A 17,056-nucleotide genomic window follows, 5' to 3' on the forward strand; every position below is an offset into this window, starting at 1 on the left:
GAGGAGCCCCGCTGTCTGCCAGCCCCGGGCACCCGGGGCTCCTGTTCTCTGGGGCTCTGGCTGCACTGGAAAGGTAAGTTTCTAGCTTCCCTGGTTCAGAAACCGGAAGGGAAATAAAGAGGACCCACGTTACCATTTTTTTTTTTTAAAAGCATCCTCATGATTTTTAAGCCAATTTCGTGATTTTGGGGCATCTGACTCATGATTTTCCAATGGTGAGGGTGACAACACTGAGAAGTTAAGGATTCTTATTTAGCCTTTACAGGACAGTAGGTTGGGGGGGGGGGGTAAAGCAGGATAGGGACCCCTGTGTGCCAGGGCAGCTTGCCCTGCCACAAGTGAATTGGGGGCACTAGGACCCTGCGGCAGCAATTGATGCCGGGAGCCGGCAGAGGAGAGTCAGCGGGAGCTGCAGGCTCCGGGGCCCGGGGAGGTGAGCGGGCGGCAGCAGGCGGGGCCGGGGGAGAGACCGGGCCCCAAACATTGGTGGAGCCGGGCCCCCGGGCCCTGAATATTGCTGGAGCCCGGGCACCACGAGCGTATATAACTCGCTGCCCCTGTTCAGGACCGGTAACTATACAGAGGCTGCAGAACATTTGGGGTGTGTGTGTATACGTAGGTATTAAGTATTAGTTATTGATCATAAATCAAATTGCGTTACGATAATAAACGTGACATCTTGTCTTGTCCCCTGAAAGGATCCTGTGTAGTTTTGTCTGCATAACACTCTGCCAATCTGCCCTGGAGGAAAATTCCTTCCTGACCCCAAATATGGCCATCAGCTAAACCCTGAGCATGTGGGCAAGACTCACCAGCCAGACACCCAGGAAAGAATTCTCTGCAGTAAGTCAGATCCCACCCCATCTAACATCCCATCACAGGCCATCGGGTGTATCTACCGCTAACAGTCAAAGATCAATTAATTGCCAAAATCAGGCTACCCCATCCTACCAAGAAGGATCCCAGCTTCTTAAACAATCCTCTGGCAAGACAAAGGACCTCACGTCCAGGAGCGGCGAGTGATATACGCTCGTGGTGCCTGGGCTCCAGCAATATTCAGGGCTCGGGGGCCCGGCTCCACCAATGTTTGAGGCCCGGTCTCTCCTCCGGCCCGCCTGCTGCCCCCCACTCACCTCCCCAGGCCCCGGAGCCTGACTCTCCTGTGCCGGCTCCCAGCATCAACTGCTGCCACAGGGTCCGAGTGCCCCCAATTCACTTGTGGCAGGGCAGGCTGCCCTTACCCTGCCCTTCTGCCCTAGTGCTGAGCCTCTGCAATGCCCCAAACCCCTCATTCCCAACCCCAGCCAGAGCCCTCATCCTCTGCACCCTAATCCTCTGCCCCAGCCCTGAGCCCCCTCCCACACCCCAAACCTCTCATCCTCAGCCCCACAGCCCTCACCCCTGCACCCCCTCCTATCCCCAAACTCCCTCCCAGAGCCTGCAGCCCCTCACCCCCTCCTACACCCCCACCTCCAGTCCAGAGCCTGCACCCAAATTCCATCCCAGAGCCTGCACCCTGCACCCTAATCCCCAGCCCAGGGCCTTCACCCCAGACCTCCTCCCCCCACCCAAACTCCCTCCCAGAGCCTTAGTCGGGGTGGGCGGTGTGGAGTTGCGGGGGGCGGGTTCTGGGCACCACCAACATTTCTCCAAAACACTCCCAAGAAACAGGCAAGGACTGGCCTGTCTCCCAGATAGGCCAATGTGAATACCCTTTTTGTGCCATTAAATATTAACACAGAAGACACGGGGATGAGGTAGTCTAATTCCTTTGGGAATAAAATCATGCATGAAAAAAATTAAACTTGAAAATACTGTATATCTGAAATTTATTTTCTACATTATGCAAACCTTGTCTTAGGAAATCACTCATACCAAAAACATATGAAACCAAACAGCTAGGTGAATGCAGATCACACACTAGGCCCCTGCTGGGGCCTCACTAACATCTCACTAACACATCAAGCTCTAAAGATGTTGTAAACACTATTTTTTAAAGCGCTGGTTTTCTTTTTACAAAAGGAGCTTTAGCCATCAAGAGACGTTCAAGTAGCAAAGTCCAACCACAATTCTACTTTTTACACAACAATAGGGAACAGCCTCACCGAAATGAAGCCTCAAAAAATTGGGTAGAAACTCATAAATGTTCCTCTCCACGGAAATCTTTAGTAAAAGGCGAAAGATTTATAAGAGCTGAAGAGAAACCAGAGTATCCAGGATACTCTGCAGAGGTGCTGCCGGGGCAACCACAAATATAGAAAACAGTGTGGGAAAATACCAGTAGTTGTAACCCAGAAAAGTCGCTTGCATCATTTAGAACAACCATACTCACGACTATGAGTGCTCTCTTTGTTATCATGAAATGTAAACATAGAAAATCTGCAGATCAAGGTAGACAGTGTGCATAAAAAGAACCACGACTGGGGACTGGTTAATGTCCTGAATCTGAAAATGAAGGGACGCAGGAAAGAATAGACAACACTTGATGAAAAACGTCAGAGAAACGTTTAATAAAAGAACACCTTATAAACATTGTCTGGGCAAGCAAGCAGGAGCTAAAAAAAATCGTACAGCGTATCTAACAGCAGGGTTAGCAAAGAAAAAAACCTCTTAACTTCCCAGCAGTGGTCCTGAAAGTTTAAAAGTGTTAGAACATTCACCAACTGCAATGAGAAAAGACATAGAACTTGCCAGAGCAGCCCAAAAATATTACGGTGTGTCTAACAGCAGTCTTAACAAACCAACAGACCTTCCTACGACTTCAGTGTGCGACCGGGAACTTAAAAACTACGAAACATTCACACATTACAACCCCCCACCATTTAACAAAGCCTTAGTTTAAACAAGCGCTCTACAACACTCCTGTCTGTTTTTCACAAGAAGAAGCAGCTTCACCGAAATGAAGCCTCAAAAAATTGGGTAGAAACTCATAAATGTTCCTCTCCACGGAAATCTTTAGTAAAAGGCGAAAGATTTATACGATCTGAAGAGAAACCAGAGTATGACAAGGACCCCGCAGAGGCGCTGCCGGGGAAACCGCGTTCTCTCCTCACCTCAGGGTGACTACGCTCACAGCCCGCCACACCGCTCGCTTTTACAGGAAAGTGAATTGAGCCCGCTTCTATCCCGAGCTTGATCATCGGAACCGGGCACGCTGCGAGCAGAACCGTCCCCTTCAGCAGGGACTGGCTTCACGGAGCGCAATGCACTGTGGGTATGCAAATCAGACTCGCCGGCCCGCCTCGCCGCTCAAACGAGGCTTTTCTCGGGGCTGCCCCTGCCGGGCGCAGGTGGCGCTGCCGGCGGCCGGGGCCGGAGCGGCTGGTCTCCCCAGACGCTCCCGCTGACGCGCAGGCGCACGGAGGATCCCGGAGCCGGGCGGGGAAGCCCGAGGGCACGTGGCCCCCCGCTGGGTTCGGAGGCTCGAACCCGGAGCCAAGCACGCGCCTCGCGAGGCCGCAGGAGCCGGGATCGCCCTGGAGCGTCTCTCGCCAGGCGGGGTGGGCCGGCCGGGGGCCGCCGCTTGCTCCGTCTCTGCTGCCGAGTCGCTGCCCGGGGCCCCGGGGGTCGCTGAGCTGCAGCCCCCCGAGACCCGGGACCAGCTTCCCCCCGCGCCGCCCGCCTGCGCGCTCAGCCTCCCTGGGCGGGCCCGGGGAGGGACCGAGGGGCCTTCCCGGCTCTGGCGCGGAGGCCGCCCGTGCCCTTCTGCAGGGACGGGGACGGGCGCGAGAGCAGGCCGGGGAGGCCGCTCGGGGCGGCTCCGACTCCTGGTGGGGGGAGAGCCGCGAGAGGCGGCGTCCCTCGTCCCCCGGCAGAAGCGGGTCCGCCCCACGAGCTGCTCGCGGGGCTCCGGGATCCCCGGGACGGGACCGGCTCCGGCTCTCGGGCAGGCCGGACACCGGAGCGCTCCTGAAGCCGGGGCAGCTCTGTCGGCCCCGCCTCTTCCGAGCCGGGCTGGCTGCAGCCCGTGAGGCGGGCGCCGGGGGAGCGGGCCCCGCAGAGGCCCCGGCCGGGACCGGGCGGCGCTTGGGCCAGGGCGCCTGGTGGGGGTGGGGCCGGCGGCGGGGCTCGGAGCGCTGGCGAGCCGGGGCTGGGCAGGGGGAGGGGCGGAGCCGCGGCAGCCCGTATGCAGATGTGTGTGCGCGCAGAGCCTTGTGGGAGCGGGAGCTGCCTGCCGAGCCGGGCCCGAATTTGGCAGGCGGGGCTCGGCGGGGCTCGGCGGGGGCCCCGGGGACACGTGGGGGCAGGTCGCGGCAGTGGGGGCCGGCGTGGGCGGGGCCGGCGGGCGTGGCGCGGCGGGCCCCACCGTGGGTTGAGAGTGCGGGGCGAGCGAGGGCGGGCGGCGGCTGGGGCTGCGCAACTCATACTTACCTGGCAGGGGAGACACCATGATCACGAAGGTGGTTTTCCCAGGGCGAGGCTCATCCATTGCACTGCGGGTGTGCTGACCCCTGCGATTTCCCCAAATGCGGGAAACTCGACTGCATAATTTGTGGTAGTGGGGGACTGCGTTCGCGCTCTCCCCTGGCAATCGGTCAAAAGAAGAAAAGCTTGTGTCTATGCTATTTTGAGCTTTTTCTATTGCTTTTTCGGTTTCCTTTGGGGCTTTTTTTAACTTATTCTTTTTGTTAGTTGTTTTAGAAAGGGTTAGATATGTCCTCTGCTTTTGCTCAAGGATAATTAGTTACCTGCTTTAGTTTCTTTTTCGCTTCTTGGAGCATAGCTCAGTGGTTTTGTTTTTCAAATGGTGGGTCAGGCTGCTGGCTTCTTTGTTGTTTTCTGGTTCTGCGTTGGGTTTTTAGAGCTGGTCTGCTCTCTGGTCTGCCTTTGGGGTTTGCACCAGTGTCTTTTGCCCTAAGAGGCTGTTCTGCTTCTTGCCCTGCTTGCAGCTTTTTGTTCGTTCTTTCTTCTTGGGCTCTTTCTTCTCTGACAGGAGGATGGCCTGTCGAAAACACCTGTCTCACCTGGTCCCCTCCTCCAACCTGCAGGCTCTCCCCCTGCCCTGGGGTGCTTTGGCTTTTGCTCTCTGTGCTTTCTCTTGGTGGCAACCCTGTCTGTGCTACAGAGACTAGGCTGGCAGAACCCTATGGTGGAGGTGGTCTTTCTGTCGCTTTAAGCCCACCGCCTCCCCGAATGCTCTTAGCTATGGTGGGGGTTAGGTCGGCGCGTCCGTGTTGCCCAGGAGTGCGTTTCCCTTTTACACACCCCTGACAGACGGAGCTATTTTGGCTTATTTGACTTAACTGTTCAGCACGCACCAACCCTCAGGCCTGGTCTGCACGGGGAAAGGGTGAACACAGCTTTTGTAAAGGGAACTCCTACCTCCCCAGTCTAGGATTTTGGGGAGTCTGACTCATGATTTTCCAGTGGTGACGGTGGCAACACTGAGAAGTTAAGGATTATTATTTAGCCTTTACATTACAGTAGGTTTGGGGAGGGGGGAAATCAGGATTGGGACCCCTGTGTGCCAGATGCAGCATGACACCTGGTGCCTTGTCTTGAGCTTACAAACCAAGACACATGGAACATAGGCTGGGTGGGGAGAAGTCTATGTAACTCATGCAGTTGTTGATATACATGTGACCTCAAATATTACCTCCCCTCCCCCCCCCGAAAAAACCAACCCAACAATAAGACCAACCAACCAACCAACCACCTCCCCAACAGACCCACAGTCTGGAAAGCATTTGTCCCTCATACTGGTGAAAAGACTCACAGCAGAAAGAAGGATCCCAGCTTCTTAAATAATCCTCTAGCAAGACAAAGAACCTCATGTCTATAGACTCACAAAACACTCCCAAAAATTGTAACAATATTTTGTCATAAAGAAACCAAAGCGCTAAAGACTTAAGACTTTTCAACTACTTCAAAAAATCTACTTTAAAGAAGCATCATCACAGTTAAACTCTTTCTGCTTTTCTAACCAGAACATTGTCCCCAAAAGGAGATGCACCATTCCTGGAGGCACTGCAATACCTGGTCAATGCATGGGGTGGACAGAGCAAGCTCCTATTTCATCCCCCTGTTTCAAAAATTAATTTAATATACAGTCCTCAAATAAAGGACATAGCAGATATTAAACTGATAAGAACAGATTTTAAAATTTTATTAATGTTTAAAATCAAATTTGCACAAGTTAAGAAGGAAGGTACTGTACATCTGGGGCCGGGCTTGGGTTATGGGGGATTGCAAGTATCAGTTACAAGGTTCACGAGGTACATACATATCACATAACCAGCATAGATCCAGCTTGGGGTGCGGGAGTTTTTAAAGCTGTAGTAAGATGAGGCCCTGAAACATAAACCCTTGGTATCAGAGGCCCGTTATGAGACCTAAGGCCTGAGCTAAAGTAATGGTCAAGACTTTGCTAACATAAAGCAAAGTTAAGCTGTGAGCCAGAGGCAGGCCCTGCTCACAGAAGCTGGCAAGGAAAAGGCTGAGGTTGCATAGACATAGATCTAAAGTGTATTGGATACCAGAACTGTATACAATTGGTACAAGAACATTCTTATACCGTCCACATAGATAACAAGGACAGGGGAAAAGGCTAGTACGATGGAGAGAGTTGTTTTGTTCAAACCAACATGTACAAGGTGAGAGGTGGCACCTCACTACGTAGAAGGGTGGTGCATAGTTACGTAAAGGGGTTGCACCTTAATACGTCAGAAGCGTTATGTAACTTGTTTGTACCTGTGTATAAGAATGCATCCCTGGGGGGGTGTCTTTGTGTGGCCTAGGGGGCAGTGGAAAGTCGCGCCACTGACTGAGCTGAGTCCATTGCCGGGGAGCACAAATTCGTAGTATGCCCTGTAGAGTCTGTAGGGAACTATCACTGTGCTTCGTTTGACAATAAACCCGGCTCAGGTGCCTTCGTACCTTACTAGAGTCTGTGGCTTTTGGGGGTTCTCTCGGGTCTGCTGTGTTAGCTATCTGCCCAGAGCTGGGGCAGCACACAAAGGGAACACACACGCAGCCGACTGTTACCATCACCGAACACGAGCAGAGCACCACACTGGTAGCATCTGACAAAAGTGTCAGTGGCTAAATGGACTCAGGTACATCACCCATGGAATGTATTAAGAGTTCAAGTCAATAGTGGTGTAGACAATAAGTACATGGGTGGGTGTGTCCTTCGGTTCGTCAGGGAAGGGAGGAGGTGGGTTATTTCCCTGGTCGGCGTTCTCGGTTACTCGACTTGGCGGTGTCCCGTGATGTGTTCTCTGTAGATGTGTCCTGATGGTGTCGGACACCATGAGCTGTCTCATGAGCCGGGCGTAGCGTCGACTGACTCCGCACGCTCTCAGTACCGGCTCATTGTGGGGGTCCCATGCGCTCAGGGCTCCCACGACCAGGGCATGGATCTGGACCTTGTAGCCCTGGGCTCTCAGGGTGTTGGCCAGCGGGGTGTACTTCAAGACCTTCCATGCTCGGGCCTCGTGGAAGGCTGGTGACCTGTTTTCAAATGGCACCGTGATGTCTACCATGAGGACCTTTTTCTTTTCTGCGTTGGTCACAATGATGTCGGGTCGCAGTTGGCTGTCTGTCCCGGGGATTGCAGAGTCGATGGTGATCTTCCCCAGGGATGGCGGGATGGCTTTCACCAGCCGGTTCTGGATGGCATTATGGCGGTGGCACCAGACTCCGGAGTGGTGCTTGCATCCACACAGGACGTGAGGCAGGGTCTCTTTGGCGTAGCCGCACTTCCTGCAGCGCTTGTCCCGGTTGCCATGGCAGATGGCTCCATTGAGGGGAATGCAGTTGAGTCGGGCCCGGTGGATGAACCACCAGTCAGCGAACCTAGTGAACCTGCCCCCAGAGAGGAAGTGGTTGCTGGCGTCCCACTTGCTGGACACGTGAAACACCTTGCCCTTGTTCGGCTTCCGCTTGAGGTTCTCGGCGTAGTGGCAGCGGATGGCATCTTTCAGGGTCCTTTCCAGCAGTGTTCTGGCGGTCGGGGTGACAATAGTGTGCTCCAGGGTCTTTATGCACCGCACCAGTATTCCCAGCTCCTGGGGCTCCTCGCACCACTTCCACCGGCAGCTGATCCTCTTTCCTAGACGTCTCGAGGCATTGCAGGTGCGGGACCAGAGAGAGGACAGGTCTCCCCCCTCTCTCCCGAACTCAGCTTCCAGGAAGCCGCTGAGGTAAGTGTCGATATCCTGCTCAGAGGGGGGCCCTGCTGGTGCATTTCCTGACCACGTCCCGTATGGCTTCCTCCACGATGCTCCTCACTGTCGGGTCCGGGCATGTCAGGAGGCGGAAAGTGTGAGTGATCACCGCCACATTGCACAGGTCACTCTCCGAGGCACGTTGGCACCGCCCTGCCTGTGGGAGATGTAGAAGATGTCGGTACTGGCCCTCTGGGGAAGGTCGAGCCATTTCCGCACCAGCTGCCTGATGGTGCTATCAGCCTTGTTCAGGTGCACCTTGGCTACGGACGATCCGCTGAGGACAAAGGAGATGCGGGGGATCAGGAAGGTATTGAGGGCATTGATCTTTTGCCAGGGGGCGAGCAGGGAGGAGTCGGTTTGGGCTGCATCCAGCAGGATCTCCACAATGGTGTCTTCGGGGGTCTGTCGGACGCAGACTCCTGTGGGTGTGCCCAGATGTTGGTATACCTCTCCCTCTTCGAGGGAGGTCATGGGCCTGCCCTGGATCAGGAACTGTGACGCCCAGACCAGAGCCCTGGCACCACCTTCGACATGGAGGGAGGCGCACTTTTGGGGTTGAAGCGGAGGCCCATCCACTCGGCGGCTCGGTTGGCAACGTCGAGCATCCCCTGGAGGCTTTCCGAGCTGTCAGCGACCAGGGCCAGATCGTCCGCATAGGCCAAGATGCCGATTCTCTTGCCATGCAGGTTGAAGCTGGCCAAGCCGCTGGAGACAGCTCGGATGAGCAGTTCCATGGCCAGGTTGAGGATGATGGAGCTGAGGGGGCAGCCCTGTTTCACGCCGCAGCGGATGGGGATGGCGTCCGTCTCTCCGTCCATGGCGCAGATGGTGGTGGTACAGTCCTTGTAGAGGTCCCGGAGGATCTGGATGAAGGTTTCTGGCATCCCGAACTCTCCCAGGGTGGCGAAGATGTGATGGTGGGGTATGGACCTGAAGGCGTTGATCAGGTCGAGCCATGCTATGGCGCACTGCCTCCTGGACCTCCTGGCCTCCTGGATGGCTGTCTGAAGAAGAAAGTTGTGCTCGTAACATCCCTCACAGGACATAAAGCCCTTCTGCGCTGAGCTGATGGGGCCCCTGCACACTGACCAGTCCGTGATCCTTGCTGCGAGGCAGCTGGCATACAGCTTGTAGATGGTGGAGCAGAGGGATATGGGCCTCCAGGTGCTGGGGTCATCTCGTTCGCCTTTTTTGTGGATGAGCACCGTCATGGATTTTTTTCCAGGAGCGGGGGGCGCGGTGTAACAGCTTGCATTTGTTGAAGATGGCAGCAAGCACCAAGCAGCTGGGGTCTCGCTTCTTCAGCAGGTGGTAGCGGATGCCATCTTTTCCAGGGATGGTGTTTTTGGTCCTCGTCAGCCTTGCCAGCACCACCCACGGGGAAAAATCTCGCTCCAGGTCCTCCGTGAGGTTGATCAAGGGTAGCGGTAGAAGGCACTCTGGGCATCGCACATCGGTCTGGGCCTCGCGATCAAACACGTCCTTGAAGTAGGAGTAGAGCCTCTCGGTCTGGATGGCGCAGTAGGAGGAGGTCCCGTCGAGGATCTCCCTCATGGCTTTTGAGCAGTTTGTCCTGTATAGTTTCTGAATATGGGATGCAGCCGCCGGATCGTAGCGGCAGCTGGCATCCCCTCTCCTGCCTTCTCTGGCGGTATTGTTACGGCTCAGCGCAGGGAATCTGCGAGTGGTCCGTGTGCCCTCCTGGGGTTCCCTCCCTCTGGTTGTGATTTCTAAAGGCAGTTCTGTGGTCAGTCTGTCCATCAGGGTGTCGAAGTTCTTGAAGTTGTCAGCCTTTGCCAGCTCCTCCATCCAGACGGATTGCCATGGTGTGGCGACCCTGGCTCGCGGCCATCGCTCCTCCTGCTGCATTGTCTCCGCAGGTTCAGGTGCTGTGGGGACGGTCTGTGGCCTTGTTGTCTCTCGGACTGGGGAATGGTGTTCAGGTGGATCTTGAGGCCGGGGTCCTGGTGTGGTGGTGCGGGCAGCTCTCCGTGTCTCCGAGGCAGTGCTGGATCTTCCAGGAGGGAGTGGGGTTCTGGAAGCACCAGTGTTGGACTTTGGGGGGATGCAGTTGTGTCTGGAAGCGCTGGGGATGATCCTGGTTCTCCTACAGGCAGTATCCGGCTGGGAGGTCCTCAGTGGGGCATGGGAGGCAGAGGAGGGGCAGAGGAGGAGGCCTGTAGGGATCGGGTCCTGGAGGTAGATGCAGTCATTTTCCCCTGCCTCACCCTCTGTGGGGCGGATCTCTGCTGTGCCTGCAGACTCGCCAGGTGGTTCCTCTCAGTCTGGCAGAGAAGCTTGAGGAGGTGAAGTCGCACCTGGGAGGGGGGTGCGGACTCGCTGGCCATGATGTCTCTTTGTCTGGAAGGACAGCATGCGGCATCGAGATCCTGGGCTGTGGAGTGCGTTCGCTTTGGAGTGGCGTTCCTCTGAGCCGCAGGGTTATCAGTAGTTTCAGGGTCCTGGGTTGAGGAGGTGGTTCCTTCGGGAGCATCCCTCTGTGGAGCAGAGGGGCAGTGATCAGCATCCTGGTTGTGGGTCGTCGGGCGGGCTCCTCTGGTAGCAGCTTTCTCAGGAGCAGCAGGGCAGCGATCAGCATCCAGGTCCTGGGCAGTGGGAGAGGTTCTCTGGGCGTCCTCCTCCTGAAGAGCTGGCGAGATGTTGTTGCTCCTGGATGTGAGGTCCCGAAGAGCCATCCTCATGGTGCTAGGTGCGGGAGTTTACTGGAGAAAAGAAAAAAGAAAAAGGGCAGAGGCCCTTCTCATTATTCTCCACTAGGACGTTCCAGGTGGTATGAGGAACACTCTAGCCCCTTTTTTAAGAATCTAATTGTTTTATCGCTCTGAGATCCTTTTTACCACTTGCCAAGATTTTAATAAACAAAGAATTAGAAGAGCAATGAAAATAAGGGTCCAAAATTGGATAAGGCAGAAAAAAACAGCTAGTGATATAGGGTCAAAAGGTATATAAGTTTTATTGGTCATAAGCGAGATAGAATGTTGCGAATAAGGATTACAAGTTACACACCATGAGACTTTTGCAAGATTATACTAATTTTTCTTACATACAAAAGAAGAAGAAACTTCAATCAAAAAAGTTCTTAACTTAGATATCTGCAATCAGGAAATCATCAACCAGTTAAAATGATCAATCTGACAATCAATTATTTGAGCTCTTTTATCATTGACTCTCTCATCAATTTTTCCCCAGATACTCACGCCTAGGTAGTACACAAGCTCTGGCCAGGAACTTGTCAGAGATCCTTAGAAGAAAGTCAGGGTACTCAGCTTTTGGAGAGAGGGAGGCGAATTGATCCACCAGCCAGAGAGCAGACTCTCCGGGATGTATCCTCAACACCACACTCTCCCTTGCCTGTAGCAGGTTTATATGGCTTGTTGCCGCTAGCCTGCTTGATGTGCTCTAGCCACTGAGGCCTTGAGATGCGGGCATAGTTTAGGGTAAGTTTGTTTGATTATCTTAATGTATGCATTGCTGCTTAACTTAACATTAAGGGCCAATTGCTGCTTCGCCAGTACAGTTTGCTTTCTCTTTTGCATATTTTACCGCTGTACCTTGTGTTTTTTTGCTACGCTGATTGCCACAGGAACCGGTATTAGATTGCTGACGCTGATCTTTCCTTAACATATGCAAGTATTCTACAATTATAATATATATGCAGCTGATTTCCACTAGACACTTTATGCAACGCTACTTATTTCGAGAGGATGTGGTTTGTGGCCATCTACATTTCGGGGTGTAATGTAAGCCATTTTCCTCCCAAGAAGACGGACCAAGCAGCAGGTACAAGGCTGGGCCACACCCCGGCTGGCAGATAGAATCTCAAGGCATGGCTACACTTGCGAGTTAGAGCGCATTAAAGCAATCCCGTGCGCTCTAACTCACGACGTGTCAACGCTGGCAAGGCATGTAGAGCGCTCGGACTCCGCAGCTGGAGCGCTCCTGGTACTCCACCTCCGCAAGAGGCATAACGCTTGGTGTGCCCTGGCTGGAGCACCGCAGCGCCAATGTGGACGCCCTGGTCTGTTAAGGCGCTCTGATTGGCCTCCAGAAGTGTCCCACAATGCCTTCTCTAGCCACTCTGGTCATCGCTTTGAACTCTACTGCCCTGCCCTCAGGTGACCAACCATCAGACCTGCCCTTTAAATTCTCTGGGAATTTTGAAAATCCCCTTCCTGTTTGCTCAGCCAGGCGTGGAGTGCTCTCAGTGCATCCTTCCAGATGACCATGCCTCCACACGCCAGACGAGCCCCAGTATGGAGCAATGGCGAGGTGCTGGACCTCATCAGTGTTTGGGGGGAGGAAGCTGTCCAGTCCCAGCAGCGCTGCAGCCGTAGGAATTACAATACCTTTGGGCAGATATCAAGGGACATGATGGAAAGGAGCCATGACCGGGACGCACTGCAGTGCAGGGCTAAAGCGAAGGAGCTGCGGAATGCCTACCGCAAAGCCCATGAGGCAAACAGCCACTCCGGTGCTGCCCTTGTGACCTGCCGTTTGTACAAAGAGCTGGATGCAATACTGGGGGGAGACCCCACCTCCACTCCGAGGACCACCATGGGCACTTCAGAGCCCAGTTCAACAAGGGAGAAGGAGGAGGAGGATAACGGGAGCGAGGATGCTGAGGAGGAGGAAGACACCTCCCTAGGTGCATGCAGCCAGGAGCTGTTCTCAAGCCAGGAGGAAGGTAGCCAGTCACAGCGGCTGGTGCTTGGGGAAGGACAAACACCAGAGGATGTGCCTGGTGAGCGGCTTTTATTTTGGGAAAGAAGTTATTCAGTGAGGGCTCTTGGGGCAAGGAAGGTTAGGGCTGCATGCATGCCTAGATGCGGAATAGGGCGTTGAGGTGCTCTCTCACATCGCGGTAATCGGCCTCAGTGATCTTTTCAAAGGTCTCATCCTGAAGCTGTGGAATGCTCTTGCGCAGGTTCCTTGGGAGCGCTATTGTGCTCCTTGCCCCAGTCAGGCTAACATGTCTGCGCCCCTGTGCCGTGAGGGGCAGGGGGACCATTGCTGCACACAGGCAAGCTGCATATGGGCCAGGGCAGAAGCCACATTGTAGTAGAAGACCCTCCCTTGCTTCCCAGGTCACCCTCAGCAGCGAGATCGCTTCCAGGACAAACTCCTGTGGAAAATGTGGGGACAGTGTTCAGTATAGGGGCCCCCTGCAGCTGTTGGCACTCCCCAAGGCACAGAAACGCAGAGGACAGTACGGCAGTGAAAGAATCAGTCCCCCTTGACCCTGTGCTTACTCTCCATTTTGGGGCTTCTGTGTGTTATGTGCGCTCACTTTGGGACAGCCAAATTCTGCTATTGTGTAGACTGTGCTTGTCTTTAAGTATGGGCGAATCATTGCTCTCTCTGGTGTGAACAATGCTGCCTCTGTTAAGTGTTGCATTTTGCCTTTACAGGTGCAACCTTGAGATCTCAGCTGTCCGTGTTATCACTGGCCGAAAGACTCCAAAGAATTAGGAAAAGACCACATAGAAGCAAAGAAGACATGCTGCATGAAGTAATGCAGCAGTCCTTTAATGAAAATCAAAAAGCGCAGGAGTGGAGGAGAGTGAAAGGAGGTTCCGCCAGCAGAATGCGGAGTGCCGGCACCAAAGCACGGAGCGGCTGATAAGCATTATGGAGCCCCAAGCGGACTCGATCCAGGGGCTCGTAGCCATGCAGGCGGAGCGCTACTGCACCCGCCCTCCCCTGCAGCCCTTATCCCAAAACTCTTTCCCTTGTGCCCCCATGTCACCTCCAACCCACTTTCCCCAACATCCAGGTTCTTATCGCCACCAGCTGCCTCCAACACCTGTAGCTTCACCACCCAGCCCTGAAAAGTACGACCCTGACCCACTGCGCTCAACCCCCATCACCATGCAGTGTAGCCACCCTGAAGTGCAGCACTCATGGCACAGCACTCCAGACAGGAAGGCTGAGTATGAGAACAGGACATACGCAAATCTGTGATTGAACCGTTCCCCACCCCACCCCCTTACCCTTTCTGTTTCCCAAGCAGTTGCGTTTCTTTTCAATAAATGAATTTTCTTTTAAATAAATGGCTTTTTTGGCTTTGAAAACATTCTTTATTATTGCATTAAGTAAAAGATACCGTAGCCCAGGACAGCAAAGGCCCTGCAAGTCAGTGTAGCAAGCACAGGTTCCTACTAACATTGGAACCACTGCACTTCACTCCCGTGCCGGGCACCAGACATTACTGGTGGCTTTCAGCCTCAAATTGCTCCTCAAGGCATCCCTAATCCTCGCAGCCCCGCACTGGGCTCCTCTAATAGCCCTGCTCTCTGACTGTTCAAATTCAGCCTCCAGGGATTGAACCTCCGATTTCCATGCCTGAGTGAATCTTTCACCCTTCCCTTCACAAATGTTATGGAGGGTACAGCACGCGAATATAACCGTGGGGATGTTGTCATCAGCCAGGTCCAGCTTCCCATACAGAGAGCGCCAGCGGCCCTTTGAATGGCCAAAAGCACACTCCAGTCATTCTGCACTGGCTCAGCCTGTTGTTGAACCGCTCCTTGCTGCTGTCAAGGCTCCCTGTGTAGGGTTCCATGAGCCACAGCATTAAAGGGTAAGCGAGGTCTCCAAGGATCAGAATGGGCATTTCGACTTCCCCTACAGTGATCTTCTGGTCTGGGTAAAAGGTCCCAGCTTGCAGCTTCCTGAACAGGCCAGTGTTCCAAAAGATGCATGCTTCGTGCACCTTTCCGGGCCAGCCTGTGTTAATGTCAATGAAACGCCCACGGTGATCCACAAGCACCTGGAGAACCATAGAGAAATAGCCCTTCCGATTAACATACTCGGAGGCTAGGTGGGCTGGTGCCAGAATTGGAATATGTGTGCCATCTATTGCCCCTCCGCAGTTAGGGACACCCATTTGTGCAAAGCCATCCACAGTGTCCTACACGTTACCTAGAGTCACGGTTCTTCTGAGCAGGATGCGATTAATGGCCCTGCAAACTTGCATCAACACGATTCCAACGGTCGACTTTGCTACTCCAAACTGGTTAACGACCGATCGGTAGCTGTCTGGAGTTGCCAGCTTCCAGATCACAATAGCCACCTGCTTCTCCACCAGCGGGGCAGCTCTCAATCTCGTGTCCTTGCGCTGCAGGATGGGGGCAAGCTCCTCACACAGTCCCATTAAAGTGGCTTTTCTCATTCGAAAGGTGTGCAGCCACTGCTTGTCATCCCAGACTTGCATGATGATGTGATCCCACCACTCTGTGCTTGTTTCCCGAGCCCAAAAGCGGCATTCCACGGTGGTGAGCATGTCCGTGAATGCCACAAGCAATTTCATGTTGTATGTGTTACTCGAGTCCAAGTCCATATCATTGTTGGAGTCCTCGGTGTCAGTTTGGATCTTAAGGAGTAACTCGACTGCCAAACGTAACGTGCTGGTGAGACCCATCAGCATGTTCCTCAGCACTTTGGGCTCCATTCCCGCAGACCGAAAGGGAAGACAGAGCGTGCAGTACAAAAAACGTTGAAAGATGGCTCCAAATGTGGACGGAAGCACAGGGATTGCTGGGATGCGAAGCGATGCATCACTGGGCGTTGGGACAGGACCCAGAATATCCCGCACCCTCCCGCCCCATTCCCACAAGCCACAGCGCCAGAATGGGAAGAGGTGCTCTGTGGGATAGCTGCCCATAATGCACCACTCCCAATGCTGCTGCAAGTGCTGCAAATGTGGCCACGCCAGTGCGCTTGCAGCTGTCAGTGTGGACACACTGCAGCACGTTCCCTACTGCGCTCTCCGAAGGCTGGTTTAACTCAAAGCGCTCTACATCTTCAAGTGCAGCCATGCCCTCAGTGTAAAAATGTCCGAGATCCCGGCTGTGTGTTTGCTCCGGATTTTAGCCTCCCTCCTAACACAGCGGGGGGCCAATAGCTCTCTGCTTCTCGGCCGGGCTCCATCCTCCATGCAGTGATTTCCCTACACCCCCCTGAATTTCCCCAAGACCCCCCCCCCCAGTTTTGTGAACTAGTTACATGCCAATGTAGTGACTGTTTGGAAATTTGAATTGAAATTGAAACATTAATACACACTTTAAAAGCATATAAAGTGTATGATAAAATATGTGTATCTGAAAAAGTGTAATAGATTTGAAAAGTATGAACATAGACTAGCTTCCTTATAGAGCTGTTGTTTTTTACGATGATGTCAGTGCATTCATTTCGGTGATGTTGGCCAACCTAATAATTAATCAAATTATGATTTGTAAGCAAGTCAAAATGAGCTCTCCCTGACAGCTAGTGATGAGCTGGGGGCTGGGGGGAAAGGCTTCAGGACCCGATTGTATTTACATTCACACCTAATCTACCTAGGTATCCAGCAAACAGAGCTGTGCTGCCCAAGTGATAGATTTTGGCTGGGGTTGGGTTATAAATCACTTGAATGCGGGGGGCGGGGGGGGGGAGATGAAATGTTGTTGTTCTTATTGTAGGAGTAAAGGGCAGGAGAACTGGACGTAGCCTGTGCTGACTGAGGGCATCAAGAGGGAGGGTGGGGACAGATGTTTTGCTTGATTGGCTGCCTGAGTCACAAGTACGATTTGACCTGCCCCTCTCCACTGTTTAAAGACAGAGCTGATTAGGCTCCATAGAGAGTCTTTTGTTCTGTTAAGTGATCCCTACAGCTGAAATCACTGATAATCAGGTCTAAGTGCTCAGATCTGCGGTGGGGACAGTGTTTCTGTGGAAGAGACGGCCCAGCCTGCACTAGCAGTGAGGTTCCCCCACTGAGATCTCAGCTGAAATCACTTAGAGCCTGTGGAACCTCAAGAGACCAATGTGCAGAGGTCACAGTGGCCGGTGGCAGCAGAAGGTGACGGTGCAGGGCCATTGGCAAC

The 17,056-nt window shown here is 53.7% G+C and overlaps 1 protein-coding gene and 4 non-coding genes across 5 annotated transcripts; 2 read left to right on the forward strand and 3 right to left on the reverse strand.

Annotated features, from left to right (window-relative positions):
- Nucleotides 1-2,097: 2,097 nt before the first annotated feature.
- Nucleotides 2,098-2,213, reverse strand: LOC141993059 (U5 spliceosomal RNA). Its single transcript, XR_012640753.1, has one exon. It is a non-coding gene; the product is annotated as a U5 spliceosomal RNA (small nuclear RNA).
- A 674-nt stretch (nucleotides 2,214-2,887) lies between these two features.
- LOC141993057 (U5 spliceosomal RNA) lies at nucleotides 2,888-3,003 on the reverse strand. Its single transcript, XR_012640751.1, has one exon. It is a non-coding gene; the product is annotated as a U5 spliceosomal RNA (small nuclear RNA).
- A 1,360-nt stretch (nucleotides 3,004-4,363) lies between these two features.
- Nucleotides 4,364-4,527, forward strand: LOC141993043 (U1 spliceosomal RNA). The gene has a single exon (XR_012640739.1). It is a non-coding gene; the product is annotated as a U1 spliceosomal RNA (small nuclear RNA).
- A 1,415-nt stretch (nucleotides 4,528-5,942) lies between these two features.
- On the reverse strand, nucleotides 5,943-6,131 carry LOC141993051 (U2 spliceosomal RNA). Its single transcript, XR_012640746.1, has one exon. It is a non-coding gene; the product is annotated as a U2 spliceosomal RNA (small nuclear RNA).
- Nucleotides 6,132-12,000: 5,869 nt separating this feature from the next.
- Nucleotides 12,001-16,159, forward strand: LOC141992598 (uncharacterized). The gene is made up of 2 exons (XM_074961883.1): nucleotides 12,001-12,933; nucleotides 13,601-16,159. The coding sequence occupies exons 1-2, from the start codon at nucleotides 12,411-12,413 to the stop codon at nucleotides 13,810-13,812; spliced, it is 735 nt and encodes a 244-aa protein (XP_074817984.1). The 5' UTR covers nucleotides 12,001-12,410; the 3' UTR covers nucleotides 13,813-16,159.
- The last annotated feature ends 897 nt before the right edge of the window (nucleotides 16,160-17,056 follow it).

Source organism: Natator depressus, chromosome 8, assembly GCF_965152275.1.
Source record: "Natator depressus isolate rNatDep1 chromosome 8, rNatDep2.hap1, whole genome shotgun sequence".
NCBI classification, from domain to species: Eukaryota; Metazoa; Chordata; order Testudines; family Cheloniidae; genus Natator; species Natator depressus.